Here is a 15,928-nt window from a genome sequence, read left to right as displayed (position 1 = left end):
AAAGAATAGAGAGATCTTTTAAAAACATAGGTCAGATCACAATCCTCCTTTATTAAAATTTTCAATGATTTTCCATTGCACTTACAATAAAATCCAAATTTCTCTGCCTATCTCTTCACTTTCATTTCACACCACTCTCTTATTCACCATGCTCCAGGTCCCAGGTCTCTCATCTCCCCAAATAAGTAAAGCTTGCTATTCCCTTAGCTTCCTCACGTTTCTTTATTCTCTCACTTTAAATGCCATCTCCTCATAGATGACTTTCCTCAACTGTTCTTTCTAAAGTAAGTTCTCTATTCCATCTTGCTTATTTTCTATATCATCTCCTTTTATTTTCCTCATGGCCTTAATTACCTATATATCTGTATCTACTTTATTACTTTATTTACTTTCTTTGAGTAATACTTCTTTGCCTCTGCCATAGTGTTTCGCATATGGTGTACATTCAATTGTTAGAAACTATTATTTACAATTAGAAGGGACTTTAGAAATCACCTAAACACTCTTATTTTACAATTGCAGAAATCTGGGTCTAAGGAGGGTGAATGAGTTGTCTGAGGTTAAAAGGAATACTTTGATACTTTGATACCGAGAGCTCTAATTTCCAGGACAGTTTCTTTTTCATTTATAACACTGATTTGCCTTATGCCAATATCATGCTTTTTTTTTTTTTCGAAATAACTAAAATGAAGAAATGGTTTTGTAATTCCTTATAGAAATGATTATTTTTCTAAGCTTTCTTCCTAAAATGACTGAAATGGGCCCTCAAATGGACGGCCTGGCCCGGGTTAGGAAGGCCGGAAGTCACCCTCCAGTAGGGCACTAACTCCTTTGTTTCTCCCTCCTTGGTTGTCCCACCGCCTCCTCCCTCTGCTGCCCACCGCCTCCCTTTCTTCGGAGTCTGCCGCCCCAGTACAGCCATCGCCGAGGCTCCGCCCCCTTCAGGGCCCCGTGCCCTGCTCCAAGATGGCGCCAGGGGCTTCTGCTCTGGGGGAAGTGAGCTCACGCTACTCCGGAAGGGAAGTGGGGGGGAGAGAGCAGGCGGGCGGGTGACCTGACGGGGGGCTGTGGGTGGGGTGGTGGCTGCAGCTGTGGCTTTCACATTCGGGCTAGAGAGAGGGCAAGGGACTCGTCCCGCCCCTGGGAACCCAGTCGAGGGCCCAGGGCCGGGGGCGTTGGAGGAAGTCGCCCCGAGCAGCTCGCCTCTACCTGGAGGCTAGGCGACCCTGGGAGCCGGCGTCCCGCCCTCGGCGGCCTCCTTCTCCGACCCTCGTCCCGGGCTGCCCGCGGGCGTCTCCAGCTCTTTCTTGAGGGCTGCGGTGGGAACCGCCGAGCGGTCTGGACCGGACCCTCCCGCTGAGGACCGGCCGGAGGAGCAGAGGGAGCGCGGCGGGTCAGTCCGTCAGCGCAGAGGTCAGGCCGCGGGTACCCGTCCGTGGTCCGTCCTTCGCCCAGCACTCCTGGCTAGAGTCCGCGACCTCCCCACGCTGCTCCTGCTTCTCCTTTGAGCATGCCACCAAATCCTCTGGCAGGGTGATTTTTTTTCTCCTTGCTTTTGCCCGGAAGGAGATATATATTGAAAGGACATCTGTCCTCATCGCTACCCCTCTCCTCTTAAAAGTTTTCCTTCAGGGGGAATGCTTGCATTCCTCCCCTGGACCATTTGATGATTACTACTCCAGCCGCCGTCTGGTTTAGCAACTGGAATCACCTTCAGATCAGATCTTAAATCTTATCACTTACAAAATTACAGAGTTGTTCTCTCCCGCCCAAGAAGGGCAAATGGACTTTGGAGTTAAGATGCAGGGGAGTGAACCAGTGTCAACAGTGAAAGTCTCCGAGAGCGAAGGAAGGCTGGAGGGCCTGGCCACCGCGGCGACCCCGAACAAGAACAGCAGCAACAGCAGCTGTGGGGGTGGGAACAGCAGCAGCGGCAGCAGCCGAGGCGGCAGTGCCAAAGGCTGGCAGTACAGGTACGGCTCTTTCTCCACGGTGATAGCCTGAGGTCGGGGTGTGCTGGAGTCTGCATTCCTACAGTTGCTGAAGGATGACGTTTTTTCACTAACTTCAGAAGTAACTAATAACATTTCATTTGGACCTGTGGTCCCATTTTTATTAGCAAAATTTAATTCATTCATTTGTCCATTCATTCAACAGGTATTTATTGAAGGCCTTTTGGAGAACACATAAATGTATCCCTGAACTTCCTCCACGACTCTAGAGCTAATTTTTTCTCTGATTTGATTCTATACTCACTTTTGTTTTTCCTATATTGTAATTTGTTTACAATAAGTCTGCCTCCCTTGCTTGTTGAGGGTAGGGACTGTTGAACTCAGCTCTCTCCGGAGGCTAGCAAATGCTAGGTGCTCAAAACATGTTTATCCAGTGATGGATGGAATCATTCAGTCAGAAAAGATTCTCGCCCTCATGGTGTTTGCGATTTAGAAGGAGAGATGTACATAAATAATCTGAATACAGAGGCAAAAGTACAACTGCTAGTGCCTCCGAAACTCTAAACTAGTGAGATGTTTCAGTTTGACTCCATCAGGCCACTCACACCTCTCTGGCTTTGAGAGATTCTACGTTTATTAATTTTTATTGATATGAATGAAAAACTGAAGGAACAGGAAGTGAGTACTGGAGAAGCAATGGCAGTTTTATTTTTTGTTTTTGATATGTAAAGGATAGGTGGGTATAACCATCCAGAATCTTTTTTTCCAAATTGAGAAATATTTGACATGTAACACATTAGGTTCAGGTGTATAACATAAAGATTTGATATTTGTATGTATTGTGGAATGATCACCCCAATAGATCTAGTTAACATGTGTCACCACACAGAGTTAATTTTTTTTTAATGAGAATTAGCAACTTTCTTATTTTTAAAAAATATTTATTATTTATTTATTATTTTATTTATTTTTGTCTGCGTCGGGTCTTAGTTGCAGCACGCGGGGCCTTCATTGAGGCGTGCGGGCTCTTCGTTGCAGCACCCAGGCTTCTCTCCAGTTGTGGTGTGTGGGGCTTCCTTTCTCTAGTTGTGGTGCACAGGCTCCAGGGTGCATGGGCTCTGTAGTTGTGTTGCGTGGGTTCCAGAGTGTGTGGGCTCTGTAGTTTGCAGCACGCAGGCTCTCTAGTTGAGGCACACCAGCTCAGTAGTTGTGGCATGTGGGCTTAGTTGCCCCACGGCATGTGGGATCTTAGTTCCCTGACCAGGAATCGAACCCGCGTCCCCTGCGTTGTAAGGTGGATTCTTTACCACTGGACCACCAGGAAGTCCCAGCAACTTTCAAATGTTTGATATAGTATACGGTATCTATATGGTATCTGTAGTCACCATGCTGTACATTACATTTCCAGGACTTATTTATTTTATAACTGGAAGTTTGTACCTTTTCATCACCTTCACCCATTTCACCCACCCCTCCCTCTGGCTACCCTCAATCTGTTCTCTATATTTATGAGTTTTGTTTTGTTTTTTAGATCCCATATGTAAGAGAGATAACACAGTATTTGTCTCTTCTCTGTGACTTATTTCACTTAGCATAATGCCCTCAAAGTTCATCCATGTTGGTGCACATGGCTAGATTTCCTTCTTTTTTTATGGCTGGATAATATTCCATTGTGTATATATACCACATTTTCTTTGTCCAATCATCCCTGTCCATCTGATGGACACTTAGGTTGCTTCCATGTTTTGGCTATTGTAAATAACACTGCAATGAACATGGGGGTCCAGATATCTTTTTGAGTTAGTGTTTTCCTTTCCTTCAGATAAATACCTGGAAGTGGAATTGCTGGATTATTCAGAATCTTAAGAATGAATGAAATTGGAATATCTCATGGTATTGGAACTATAGGAATGATTTCTTAAATTTTGGTTAACCGACTGCGTGTGTGCTTAGCTCTCGGTTCTTTTTAGCTTTTGTGCTGTTTGTAGTTGTGAAATTTGAAAGGGATTAAAGTCAAGATTTCATGAAGGATATACATTTATCACGAATAATATCCATATATGTGAAATATGCAGGACTATATTAACACACAGAAACAAAGTGTAGAAGATTATAACTTTTTATTGATAAGTGATTATATGACAGGAAAGTATATTTAGTTACTGTGAGATGTCTAGGCTCACTTTTGGAATGCATGATGCTTTTTCTTTTGTGGTTTAAGACTAACCATATAAAATTATCAATAACTTAGCAGGGTTATTTTGATATGACTTAAGGAAGCAAGATAAAATAATATTTCATGTAGCCAGAGGTGAGTCTTCTGACCTCCTCAACTCTTTGAAACCCAGTCTTAATTGAATTAAAAAGTGAAACAGGTTTCTTAACACTGTCATAAAGCCATATACTTTACTCCTATACTTTGATTCAGGACCCTATTATCCCTTACTTAGGGTATTATTTACTGGTTATATAATTTTCAAACTAGAATCTGTTGGAAGCACAAATGAAAAAAGTTATCAGGGGAAGTGTAACAGGAAATGGCAACTGACAGCATAGGACAGTCAAAGATTTGAAAAGTTAACATGCAGACTAAGCTGTATTACTTCCTAGTAATATAATCATAGTTACAATGACCTTAAGTCATCCAGGAAAGCACAGTCTGTTTAAGCAAAGAACTGTAAGATACAGTGGTGAACAATTTCAAGGAAAATAGCTAAAAAAATTTTTTAAATGCTTAAGTATCTGGAAAATTCAGTTATGTGGAACTCTTCCCCAAGGATGCAGATATATAACACATTACTGCATTTACATACTGACATATCTCTTTACTTAAATGAGGCTTGTTCGAAGCTAACCCTTCAGCCTACCTCTCAATCGAATTTATCCCCTTGTCCTCTATGACATTGATCAAACAATTTTATCCATTGTCCTGCATTGCTCCTTCTTCCCTGGCTTCTTCCTGTGAGGCCCAAAGCTCTAGACTTTAAAAACAACAATAATGAAAACTAACCTAAATCCTTTCCCCTTAAAAACAGTTTACACCCAAACTGCCTCCATTTCCTTAGCCCTCATTTATTGCTCAACCCATGATGGTTGGCTCTGTCCTTACCAAGGATATGAGTAAAAAATGATGAATGTTTTTAGATTCCTATTCCAGTTGATATCTCTGTAAGTGTATGTGTTATTATTCTTTTCTTGACTTTTTGGACATTATTTTCTCTTGGTTTCTCCTTTATTGCTCTAACTGTCGTCTAATTGCTCCTTTTTCATTTCTTTGGTTGGCTCTTTTCCTTTAGAAGCTGGTGTGATACTTCATCATCTTCTGTTCTTAAGCTCATGTTTTCTGTTTGTTATCTCAGTCTTTTCCATGGCCTCAGCAGCTCTCTCTGGAACTTGAGAGCTGTAAATTCAACTGCTTACCTGTAATTTTCTACCATCCCGTTTTAAAAAATGGAGATTTCAGGTTATGTCTTAGGGAGTGGTTGAAATTTAGTAACGACTGTGGTTTAAACCCTGGGCTTTGGCTTTGCAGACTTAGAAAATTAATTAGCATAATGTTTTCAAGGTTTATAAATGTTGTCACATATATCGTTACTTTATTCCTTTTTGTGGCTGAATAATACTCCACTTATGTATATACCATGTTTTGCTTATCTCTTCATCAGTTGATGGACATTTGGGTTGTTTCCATTTTGTGGTTATTATGAATAATGCTGCTTTGAACATTTGTGTTCTAGTTTTGTGTGGACATGTGTTTTCATTTCTCTTGGATATATACCTGGGAGTGGAATTGCTGGGTCATATGGTAACCGTTTAACTTTTTTTTTTTTAATTTATTTTATTTTGGGGTCTTTGTTGCTGCACGCAGGCTTTTCTCTGGTTGCGGTGAGCGGGGGCTACTCTTCGTTGCTGTGCACGGGCTTCTCATTGAGGTGGCTTCTGTTGTTGTGGAGCATAGGCTCTAGGTGTGCAGGCCTCAGTAGTTGTGGCACATGGGCTCAGCAGTTGTGGCTGACGGGCTCTAGAGCGCAGGCTTGGCAGTTGTGGTGCACAGGCTTAGTCGCTCCATGACATGTGGGATCTTCCTGGACCAGAGCTCAAACCTGTGTCCCCTGCATTGGCAGGCAGATTCCCAACCACTGCACCACCAGGGAAGCCCTTGTTTAACTTTTTGAGGAACTGTCAGACCATCTTCCAAAGCTGCTGCACCATTTTACCTTCTTATCAGCAGTGTGTTAGGGTTTTAATCTCTTCACCTTCTCATCAACACTTGTTATTGTCTGTCTTTTTGGTTTTAGCCATCCTAGTGGGTATGAAATGGTGGTGGTGGTGCATTGTGGTTTTGAATTGCATTTCCCTGATGAATAATAATGTTGAGTATCTTCATGTACTTATTGGTCATTTGTCTTATCTTCTTTGGAGAAATGTCTGTTCAGAGGTTTTGGCCATTTTTTTTTTAATTGAACTATAGTTGGTTTACAATATTGTGCTAGTTTCAGGTATACAGCAAATGTCATATATATATATATATATATATATATATATATATATATATATATATATATATATATATATATATATATATATATATATCAGATTCTTTTCCATTATAGGTTATTACAAAACATTGAATATAGTTCCCTGTGCTATGCAGTAGGTCCTTGTTGTTTATTTTATATGTAGTAATTTGTATCTGTTAATCCCAAACTCCTAATTTATCCCTACCCACTTCCCCTTTGATAATCATAAATTTGTTTTCTATGTCTGTGAGTCTGTTTCTGTTTTGTAAATAAGTTAATTTGTATCTTTTTTTAGATTTCACATATAAGTGATATCATATGATATTTGTTCTTCTCTGCCTGACTTACTTCACTTAGTATGATAATCTCTAGGTCCATCCATGTTGCTGCAAATGGCATTATTTTTTTGTATGGCTATGGCTGAGTAGTATTCCATTGTATATATATACCACATCTTCTTTATCCATTCATCTGTTGATGAACATCTAGGTTGCATCCATGTCTTGGCTATTGTAAATAGTGCTGCTGTGAACATTGGGGTGCATGTATCTTTTTGAGTTAGAGTTTTGTCTTTTCCGGATATATGCACAGGAGTGAAATTGCTGGATCATATGATAACTCTACTTTTAGTTTTTAAAAAATTTTTGGCTGTGTTAGGTCTTCGTTGCTGTGCGCGGGCTTTCTCTAGTTGTGGCGAGTGGGGGCTACTCTTCGTTGTGGTGCGCGGGCTTCTCATTGCGGTGGCTTCTTTTGTTGCGGAGCACAGGCTCTAGGTGCATGGACTTCATTAGTTGTAGCACGTGGGTTCAGTAGTTGTGGCTCGCAGGCTGTAGAGTACAGGCCCAGTAGTTGTAGCACACAGGCTTAGTTGCTCCATAGTATGTGGGATCTTCCTGGGCCAGGGCTTGAACCCGTGTCCCCTGCCTTGGCAGGCGGATTCTTTTTTTGTTTTTGTTTTTTTTTGTTTTTTTGGTGCCGAAACCCAGGAGGCAGATGGATTCTTAACCACTGCACCACCAGGGAAGTCCCAGCAGGTGGATTCTTAACCACCGTGCTACCAGGGAAGCCCCTATTTTTAGTTTTTTAAGGAACCTCTGTACTGTACTCCATAGTTGCTACACCAACGTACATTGCCACCAACAGTGTAGTTCCCTTTTCTCCACACCCTCTCCAGCATTTATATGCTGACTTTTTGTTGATGTCCTTTGGCCATGTTTAATTTGGATTTTGGGGGTTTTTTTTTTGAGTTGTAAGGGTTCTTTATGTATTCTGCATACAATTTCCTCATCAGATATATGATTTGCAAATATTTTCTCCTGTTCTGTGGGTTGTCTTTTCACTTTTTTTTTTTTTTTGCCATGCCACGTGGTTTGCCGGATCTTAGTTCCCCAACCAGGGATTGAACCTGGGCCCATGGAAGTGAAAGCACTGAGTCCTAACCACTGGGATGCCAGGGAACTCCCATCTTTTCAATTTCTTGATGAAATTACTTTCAGCACAGAATAATATAAAATATTAGAAATAATAGAAAATTATTTTTATGAATATTTGTTTTCATTTAGTTTTAAGATGATTTAGTGGTTTTTATGTTTAATTTATGTTTAATTATAATTAATTATGTTTAATTTTAATCCACCTGGAGTTTATTTAGAAATATATGAGATAGTGTGTTATCTATTATTGTGTTACAAATTATCCCCAAATTAAACAGCAGCTTTTTTTTGTCTCACAGTGTCTGTGGGTCAGTAATGTCTGTGCAGCATTGCTGGGTGGTCTGGCTCTGGGTCTTCCACAAGGCTACAGTCATCTTGAGGCTCAACTGGGAAGGATCCACTTCCTGGCTCATTCTTGTGGCTCTTGGCACAATTCAGTTCTTTTGGCCTGTTGGAAACAGACCTCAGTTCCTCATGAACTGACCACTGGTGGCCTCCTTTGGTTCCTGGCCACATGGGCCTCTCCACGTAGCATCTTACTACTTGGCAGCTTGTTTCCTCAGAGTGAGGAAGTGAGAAGAGAGTGCTAGCAAGAAGGAAGTCACAATATTTCGTAACCTAGGCATGGAAGTGAAGTCACATCACTTTTCACTAATCATTAGAAGAAAGATGAGGTTCAGCCCTCACAAAGGTGTGAATACCAGCAGGTAGGGATCAATGCAAGCCATGCAAGAAGGTGCCCGTCGTAAATGTTAGTATGAATGGACTCAAGATTGTCATCTGTGATTGAGATAGATTTGACAAGTACACAGTTGGAAGTAAAGCTGAGAGTTGGAGGCTGAATTTGACTGTTGGGGAATAAGAGGAGCTACTTGGAGATTAGTTGCAATGACCTAGACATGAGCTAATAAAGGGAAGGTGTTAGTAGGCTGGAAAAGAAGGAAATCATTAGAGGAAGAGTGACAGACCTTGGTGGTTGATTAGGTGATTGGGTAGAAGGTAGTAGTGAGGGAAGGAAGTAAAAATTGACTTCAGTTATCCAGATATAAAACTTTGAAAAGTCTATAGGAGAAACAGATTTGGGGGAGTCAAATGATGCATTTGCTTTTAGGTATGTTCAGCTTAAGTTGCCAGAATGTTTAAGTGACCTTAGACATATGGTGCATTAGAAATGTAGATAATTGCCTTTTATAGTTATACAAGATATGGAATCATTTGATTATACAGATTTGTAATTGGGAGGTAATCCACTTCCTAGTAGTAATAGAGAGTTTGAAGATTATATATATATATATATGTATGTGTATATATATATATGTATCTCCACCAAAAATTACGATGAAACTGTTATTTAAAAAGATTATTTATTTAGTTTTTTGGTTGTGCCAGGCAACATGCAGGATCTTAGATCCCTGACCAGGGGTCGAGCCTGGGCCCTTGGCAGTGAGAGCGCAGAGTCCTAACCACTGAACTGCCAGGGAATGCCCAGATTTTTCCTTTATTTAAGTAGTAGAATGAACTTTTAACATTTTGTGTTGTTTTTTGAATAATTAATATTTATAGGTTCTTTAATGAAAAAACTTGAGCATTTGAATTTGTTGTTACTTAGGCAATAAGTGTAAAATTTTCAAAAGAAGAATCAACTCTTTAGTCAGGTTATATATATATATGTATATATATATGAAAATAAACATTGCTTGGTGCTTCTTGTGTGGTTGTCACCTTTTTCCCCCCTTTTTTATTCAAATGTGGAGGAAGGGAAATGGCTTTCTGCTTTTTCTTTATACTTTAAATTTTGAAAGAATTAGCACAAGGGAAGAAAACATTCTTTCTTGAATTATACAGAAATTAAATGTTACTCTAAATGTGTTTTTGGAACCAAGTATGGTTTAAAACCAGAGAGAGGTACATACAAAAAGAGAAAGAGAAAATAGACATACAGATAGGGAGGGTGGCAGTGGACTTTAGTACCCTGCTGTTCTCTTGGTCTGTGCTGTCTTGGTCTCATTGAAATGGCTTACTGCGAAGACCTTTTGAGAGTATATGGGGGATAAGTAAATGCTACTATGTGAACAAGAAAAATTTTCCTACTTTTCTCTAAAAATTTTAAATGTGAAATATGATGTTGTTTTTATTTGCAAACTTTCCTTTTGAAATAATTTTCTTTTGAGAAAAAACCTTTAGAATTTTGAGTAATGAGTAATGTACACACATTTTAGATTGAAAGGGTCATCTAACTAAAGCATGAGAAAACTGAGGCCCAGAGAAATTAAGTGATTTGGTCAGCCTCATTCATGGTGTTAGTCAGTGGGAAAGTCAGAACTAGGTCCTATATCCATCCCTTTTAGGTGTGCATTCCACAGTATAACACTACCTCACACTTAAGCTTTAGAAACAATTTTGAACATAAGCGGTATTGAAAAGTCCACTAGTAATGTCTGGAAGTCCTGTTTATAGGTAAAAATTCACCCTATTTTTGTTGGCCAACAATGGTGCTATAGGCTGGTATGAGAAAACTGGCCCTTATTTTATATGGAAAGGTGGGAGTTATATTAGTTGTAGCCTTTGGAGAGCAGGTTGGCAATATCTATAAATATTAAAAATGCATGTACTTTTCACCTAGCAATTTCATTTTTCGCAGATGTACTCAAAGATATATGTGTAACTTGTTTTGTTACAGTATTGTTTGTAATAATAAAAGCCTGGAAGCAAATGTCCATCACTAGGGGGACTAGTAATACTGCTTTGCAATGGATTACTATGCAGATGCTAGAATGAATTAGACCAAAATGAAATCATCCCTAAGAAAACTGAAAAAAGCAAGGTACAGTGTATGTAATCTCAACCATTTTTTTTTTTGGCTGCACCGGGTCTTAGTTGCAGCACGTGGGATCTTTGTTGAAGCGTGTGGGATCTTCAGTTGCGGCATGTGAACTCTTACTGCGGCATGTGCGATCTAGTTCCCTGACCAGGTATCAAACCTGGGCCCCCTGCTTTGGGAGCACGGAGTCTTAGCCACTGGACCACCAGGGAAGTCCCTAATCACAACCATTTAAAAAAAAATGTGTGTGTGTGTGCTCGTGTGCGCACGTGCACACTTGTAGGTACATAGAATACCTCTGAAGAGATACATAAAAAGTTGAGAGAAGTGCTTGTCTCTGAGGAGGGGAACTGGTGGCTGGAAGACAAGGTTGGATAAGAAACTTGACTGTAGGGACTTCCCTGGCAACTAAGCCCGTGCACCACAATTACTGAAGGCCGCGTGCCTAGAGCCTGCGAGCCACAACTACTGAGCCCGCATGCCACAACTGCTGAAGGCTGTGCACCTAGAGCCTGTGCTCTGCAACAAGAGAAGCCACCACAATGAGAAGCCTGCGCACCACAACGAAGAGTAGCCTCCGCTCGCTGCAACGAGAGAAAATCCACGCACAGCAACACAGACCCAATGCAGCCAAAATAAATAAATAAATTTATTGAAAAAAAAAGGAAAGAAACTTTTCAGTATATGTATGTAATACTCATTAGGAGACAGTTCTTAATGGGTCTTTCATGTTTCTGCCTGTGTTGTTAGCAGAGGTACTGACTCTCCTTTGTTCTTTACTGTTTTTTCCAAAATATTTGTATAGCAAACAGTCTTGAAGGTTAGAGATAGTATTTCCCTCCTGAGCAAAAGTCAGGTTTGTTTACTGTCCAATATAATAAACATAATGTCTCCTTGCCATGGAGGTCAGGTAGACTTACTGTCCTTAAAAGATTTGGGTTCCCTACACTCAGGGTTCCTTTTCTGTACTGCAACCTACCACATGTGCAGGCATCTCCTGCCCTCTCTGCACTGCCCTGTGTGGTTGGGCTTATGATCTGTCTGCTGATATTGCTGTGACTACTGAAGTCTTTTGTCTCTGACTTACGAGTTTCATGTATCCTGCCAGCATCCGTGAAGCTGGCAAGCTAACTTGTTAGCTTACAAATAGGGTGACATCTCAGACCCTTCATAGTTCTTGACAAAATACTTACTGGAAAAATACAATAATTATTTTTTTAAATAAAGAAGTGGGAGACTCAGGGCTTTTTAGGTCCCATCATTCTGACTTGAAAATGTCAGGCTGACAAGGTAAGAGAGATCTAAAGAACTGATCTAGAAAATGAGCCCTTTCCCCACAGAGGAATCGACTCCCTGGAGTGGGAGAAAACCAATACTTGCTGAGCATTTACCATGTTGAAAGGTACTTCAAATATATTTGGGTTGAAATACATTATCTCTTCCTATTTCCTCATTATAAATCTGAAGTTAGATGTTCTTATCCGCATTTACAGATAAGGACACATAGGACCGGATGTGTTACTTGCGTAAAGTCACACTGGGATTCAAACCTGTGTGTGTGTTAAGCTCATGCTTTTCCCATTATAATAAACCACTTCCTAACTTTCTGGAAACGTTAGAATTGACTTTCTGCTTTTCCATGTAGAAGTTTCTTCTGTCCCATCTTCAAATGGCCAGTTATCTGCATGAGGGATTTCTCAAATTTAGTTGTCTGTAACAATCAGATTATATATTGGACTTCTTCTGTTTTTGGTCTGTATAGGCAACCATTTTACAGCTGTGCTTCTCGAACTTTCTTCATGAAATCTCTCTTAACTGCATAAGACAGTAGGTACCCCCAGTGGATGCAGTTTGTGATTTAAAGCAGCCCGTGGCTGATATCACTTTCTTGGGAGTTATCTGTAGTATCTTCAAAATTCATGAGGATTTTATATTCTACTCTGTAATATATTTGTTATTGGGTTTTTCAGAGGTCTATAAATAATATCATGAGTTCAGGACCAGTTGAGAAAGAGAACATTAGGGATCAGACAGGATGCAATCAAATTGTCAGGTTATTTTTTTATTGTGGTAAAATATACATATCATAAAATTTACTATTTTAACCCTTTATAACTATACAGTTCAGTGGCATTAAATATATTCACATTGTTATGCAACTGTCACCACTATTCATTCCAGAATTTTTTATCATCCCAAACTAAAACTCTGTACCTATTAACTAATAACTCTTCATCCACCCCACCCCACCCCCCAGCCCCCCGGCAACCACTGTTTGGCCTTCTGTCTCTGATTTTGACAAATCTAAGTACCTCATATAAGTGGGATTTGTCTTTCTCTTTCTGATTTACTTCACTTAGTATGATAACCTCTAGGTCCATCCATGTTGCTACAAATGGCATTATTTCACTCTTTTTAATGACTGAGTAATATTCCATTGTGTGTGTATTTGTGTGTGTGTGTGTGTGTGTGTATCACATCTTCTTTACCCATTCATCTGTTGATGGACATTTAGGTTTTTTCCATGTCTTGGCTATTGTAAATATTGCTGCTATGAACATAAGGGGTGCATGTATCTTTTCGAATTGTAGTTTTCTCTGGATATATGCCCAGGAGTGGGATTGCTGGATCATATGACAACTCTATTTTTAGTTTTTTGAGGAACCACTGTACTATTTTCCATAGTGGCAGCACCAATTTACATTCCCACTAACAGTGTAAAAGGGTTCCCTTTTCTCCACACCCTCTTCAGTATTTATTATTTGTAGACTTTTTGCTGATGTCTGTTCTGACTGGTATGAAGTGGTGTTTTGATTTGCATTTCTCTAATAATTAGCAATGATGAGCATCTTTTCATGTGCTTATTGGCCATCTGTATGTTTTCTTTGGAGAAATGTCTTTTTAGGTCTTCTGCCCATTTTTTGATTGGGTTGTTTGTTTCTTTGTTATTGAATTGTAGGAGCTGTTTGTATATTTTGGAAGTTAAGCCCTCGTCATTTGTGTCATTTGCAAATATTTTCTCCCAGTCCGTAGGTTGTCTACTAGTCAAGAACTGTCCTCCAAAAAGGCTTAGTTTTGGTTCATTACCTTGTAACATAAATAGCATGAAGGGAGGGAGCAGTCTGCTTATGGTTTCCTTTGCTGTGCAAAAGCTTGTAAGTTTGATTAGGTCCCATTTGTTTGTTTTTGCTTTTATTTCTATTGCCTTAGGAGACTGACCTAAGGAAACATTGGTATAATTTATATCAGAATGTTTAGCCTATGTTCTCTTCTAGGAGTTTTATGGTGTCTTGTGTTATATTTAAGTCTTTAAGCCATTTTGAGTTTATTTGTGTGTATGGTGTGAGGGTGTGTTCTAGCTTCATTGATTTACATGGGACTATCCAGTGTTGTTTCTACCTTTTGGCTGTTGTGAATAATATTTCTGTGAACATTTTTATCTGTTGGAGTTCTTGCTTTCATTCTTTTGTGTATATACCCAGAATTGGAATTGCTGGATCATATAGTAGTTCTATGTTTAACTTTTTGAGGAACCATTATGCTGTTCTCCACAGTGGCTGCACCATTTTACAGTTGCACCAGCAATGCACAAGAGTTCTAATTTCTCTACATCTTTACCAACACTTGTTATTTTCTGTTTTGTTTTGTTTGGTTTGGTTTTGGTTTTGATAATAGCCATACTAATGGGTGTGAAGAAATTGTTTTATTACTGGAAAAACTCACTGAAGAAAGTGCCTTTAACATGGGTTAAATAGGTTAACTAATATTTCACCCTGTAATTAGTCATGCCTATCTACCTCGTCACAAGCAGCTTGGAATACTCAGGTCTTATTTCCATCAGAGCAGATGAAAATATCTTCTCTGGGTAGGCAGGCAGATACAAAGAAGAGAGCCTAGGACAGGCTGAGCCATTCATTCATACCCAGCTGTGGAAAGAGTGAGGGGAAGGCTGGGGAGAGAAGGATAGGATCTCTCTGGAGAAGTCCTCCTCATGGAAATATGTGAGGAGGGAGCAAGTTTCTTAACATTTATGTGAGTTTTGACATTAAAAAGGCTTTAACTTCTTATAGTCAAGTAAATTTGCTTTAGAAAGATAGTCTAGTTTTACCCTGTTCTCCTAGCCACCTAGCCCAGTTTTGGATATGTGTGACCTAATTTGAGAAGTAAGGGTTTTTAGGAAACACAGTTCTACATCCCAAAAGAGCAATGCTCATAGAGTCACATGGGAAAGTTTTAAAAAATTTAATCCATACCTATTAATAAGTATAAATAGCTCTGTGCCTGGACTGTCCCACCTAGTCAATGTAATTGAACATTTAAAAAATGTTTTGTTTGATTATAAAAATAATATATTAAAATTGGAAAATGTGAAACAGTAAAGGGAGCAAATTAAATCATTCATAATTCTTCCATCCAGTGATAACCACAGTTAACTGTTTTGTGTACTTTTGTTCTGTGCATATATTTTACACACTATATAAAATTCTGTAACCTGTACTTTTAGTGCTATTAATAAGCGTTTCCCCATGTTGTTAGAAACTCATAAACATTTTAATTGGTGAATACTATTCTATCATATTTCTTAATCATTTTCTTAATGCCATTCATCTAGCTTATTTGTTTTTCTTCCTTTCCTCTCCATTCATTTCCTTGTCTCTCCACTTAATTTTTTTTACTATTATAAATAGTGCTACATTGGACATGTTTGCATATTATGTTTGTCTACATTTCTAATCGTCTGTCTGGATACCTAGAAGTGAAGTTCTTGGACCAAAGAGCATTAACATTTTTAAGACTCTTAGCAGAAGAGAGGGAGTCTCCCTTGACTTGTATACTTTTTGGTATAGATTAAGACACAGTTGAAATTAGAATTAGTTTTAGCTGGGATTTATTTGAGTATACAGGCTGTGAATTGAGTTGTTGCTGTTTTTTGTTGTTTTGGGTTTTTTTGCAGGCTACTCAGTTGTCTTGTGGTTTTATAGAAAAATTCTGCTTCTGTCTTCCCATTGCCTAATTCATTCAGTGGAGATGTATTGAGCACCTGTTTATATCCCAGGCTATACACTAGGTGCTGCGTGGACTGCTAGGATGAGTAAGAAGCAGTCTCTGCTCTGTGGAATATCTTTTTACAGCTCCAGGAGGTACATGTGTTGCAGTCATTCCCATCTGTTGTCAGTTGCTTTTTCCTCAGCTAAGCAGACT

The 15,928-nt window shown here is 39.5% G+C and overlaps 1 protein-coding gene across 2 annotated transcripts in view; it reads left to right on the top strand.

The window, feature by feature from the left end:
- Positions 1–1,070: 1,070 nt before the first annotated feature.
- OSBPL11 (oxysterol binding protein like 11) overlaps positions 1,071–15,928 on the top strand; it is a 91,964-nt gene continuing 77,106 nt past the window's right edge. For both annotated transcript variants that reach the window (XM_024754761.1, XM_024754760.1), the window contains exon 1: positions 1,071–1,973. In XM_024754761.1, the coding sequence (XP_024610529.1) occupies positions 1,783–1,973 (191 nt within the window). In that variant the 5' untranslated portion in view covers positions 1,071–1,782. The remainder of the gene's footprint in view (positions 1,974–15,928) is intronic.

Source organism: Neophocaena asiaeorientalis, unplaced genomic scaffold (genome assembly GCF_003031525.2).
Source record: "Neophocaena asiaeorientalis asiaeorientalis breed wild unplaced genomic scaffold, Neophocaena_asiaeorientalis_V1.1 scaffold423, whole genome shotgun sequence".
In the NCBI taxonomy this organism is placed as follows: Eukaryota; Metazoa; Chordata; class Mammalia; order Artiodactyla; family Phocoenidae; genus Neophocaena; species Neophocaena asiaeorientalis.
The sequence above is the reverse complement of the archived record's forward strand: the minus strand, read 5'-3'. Positions and strand labels throughout refer to the sequence as shown.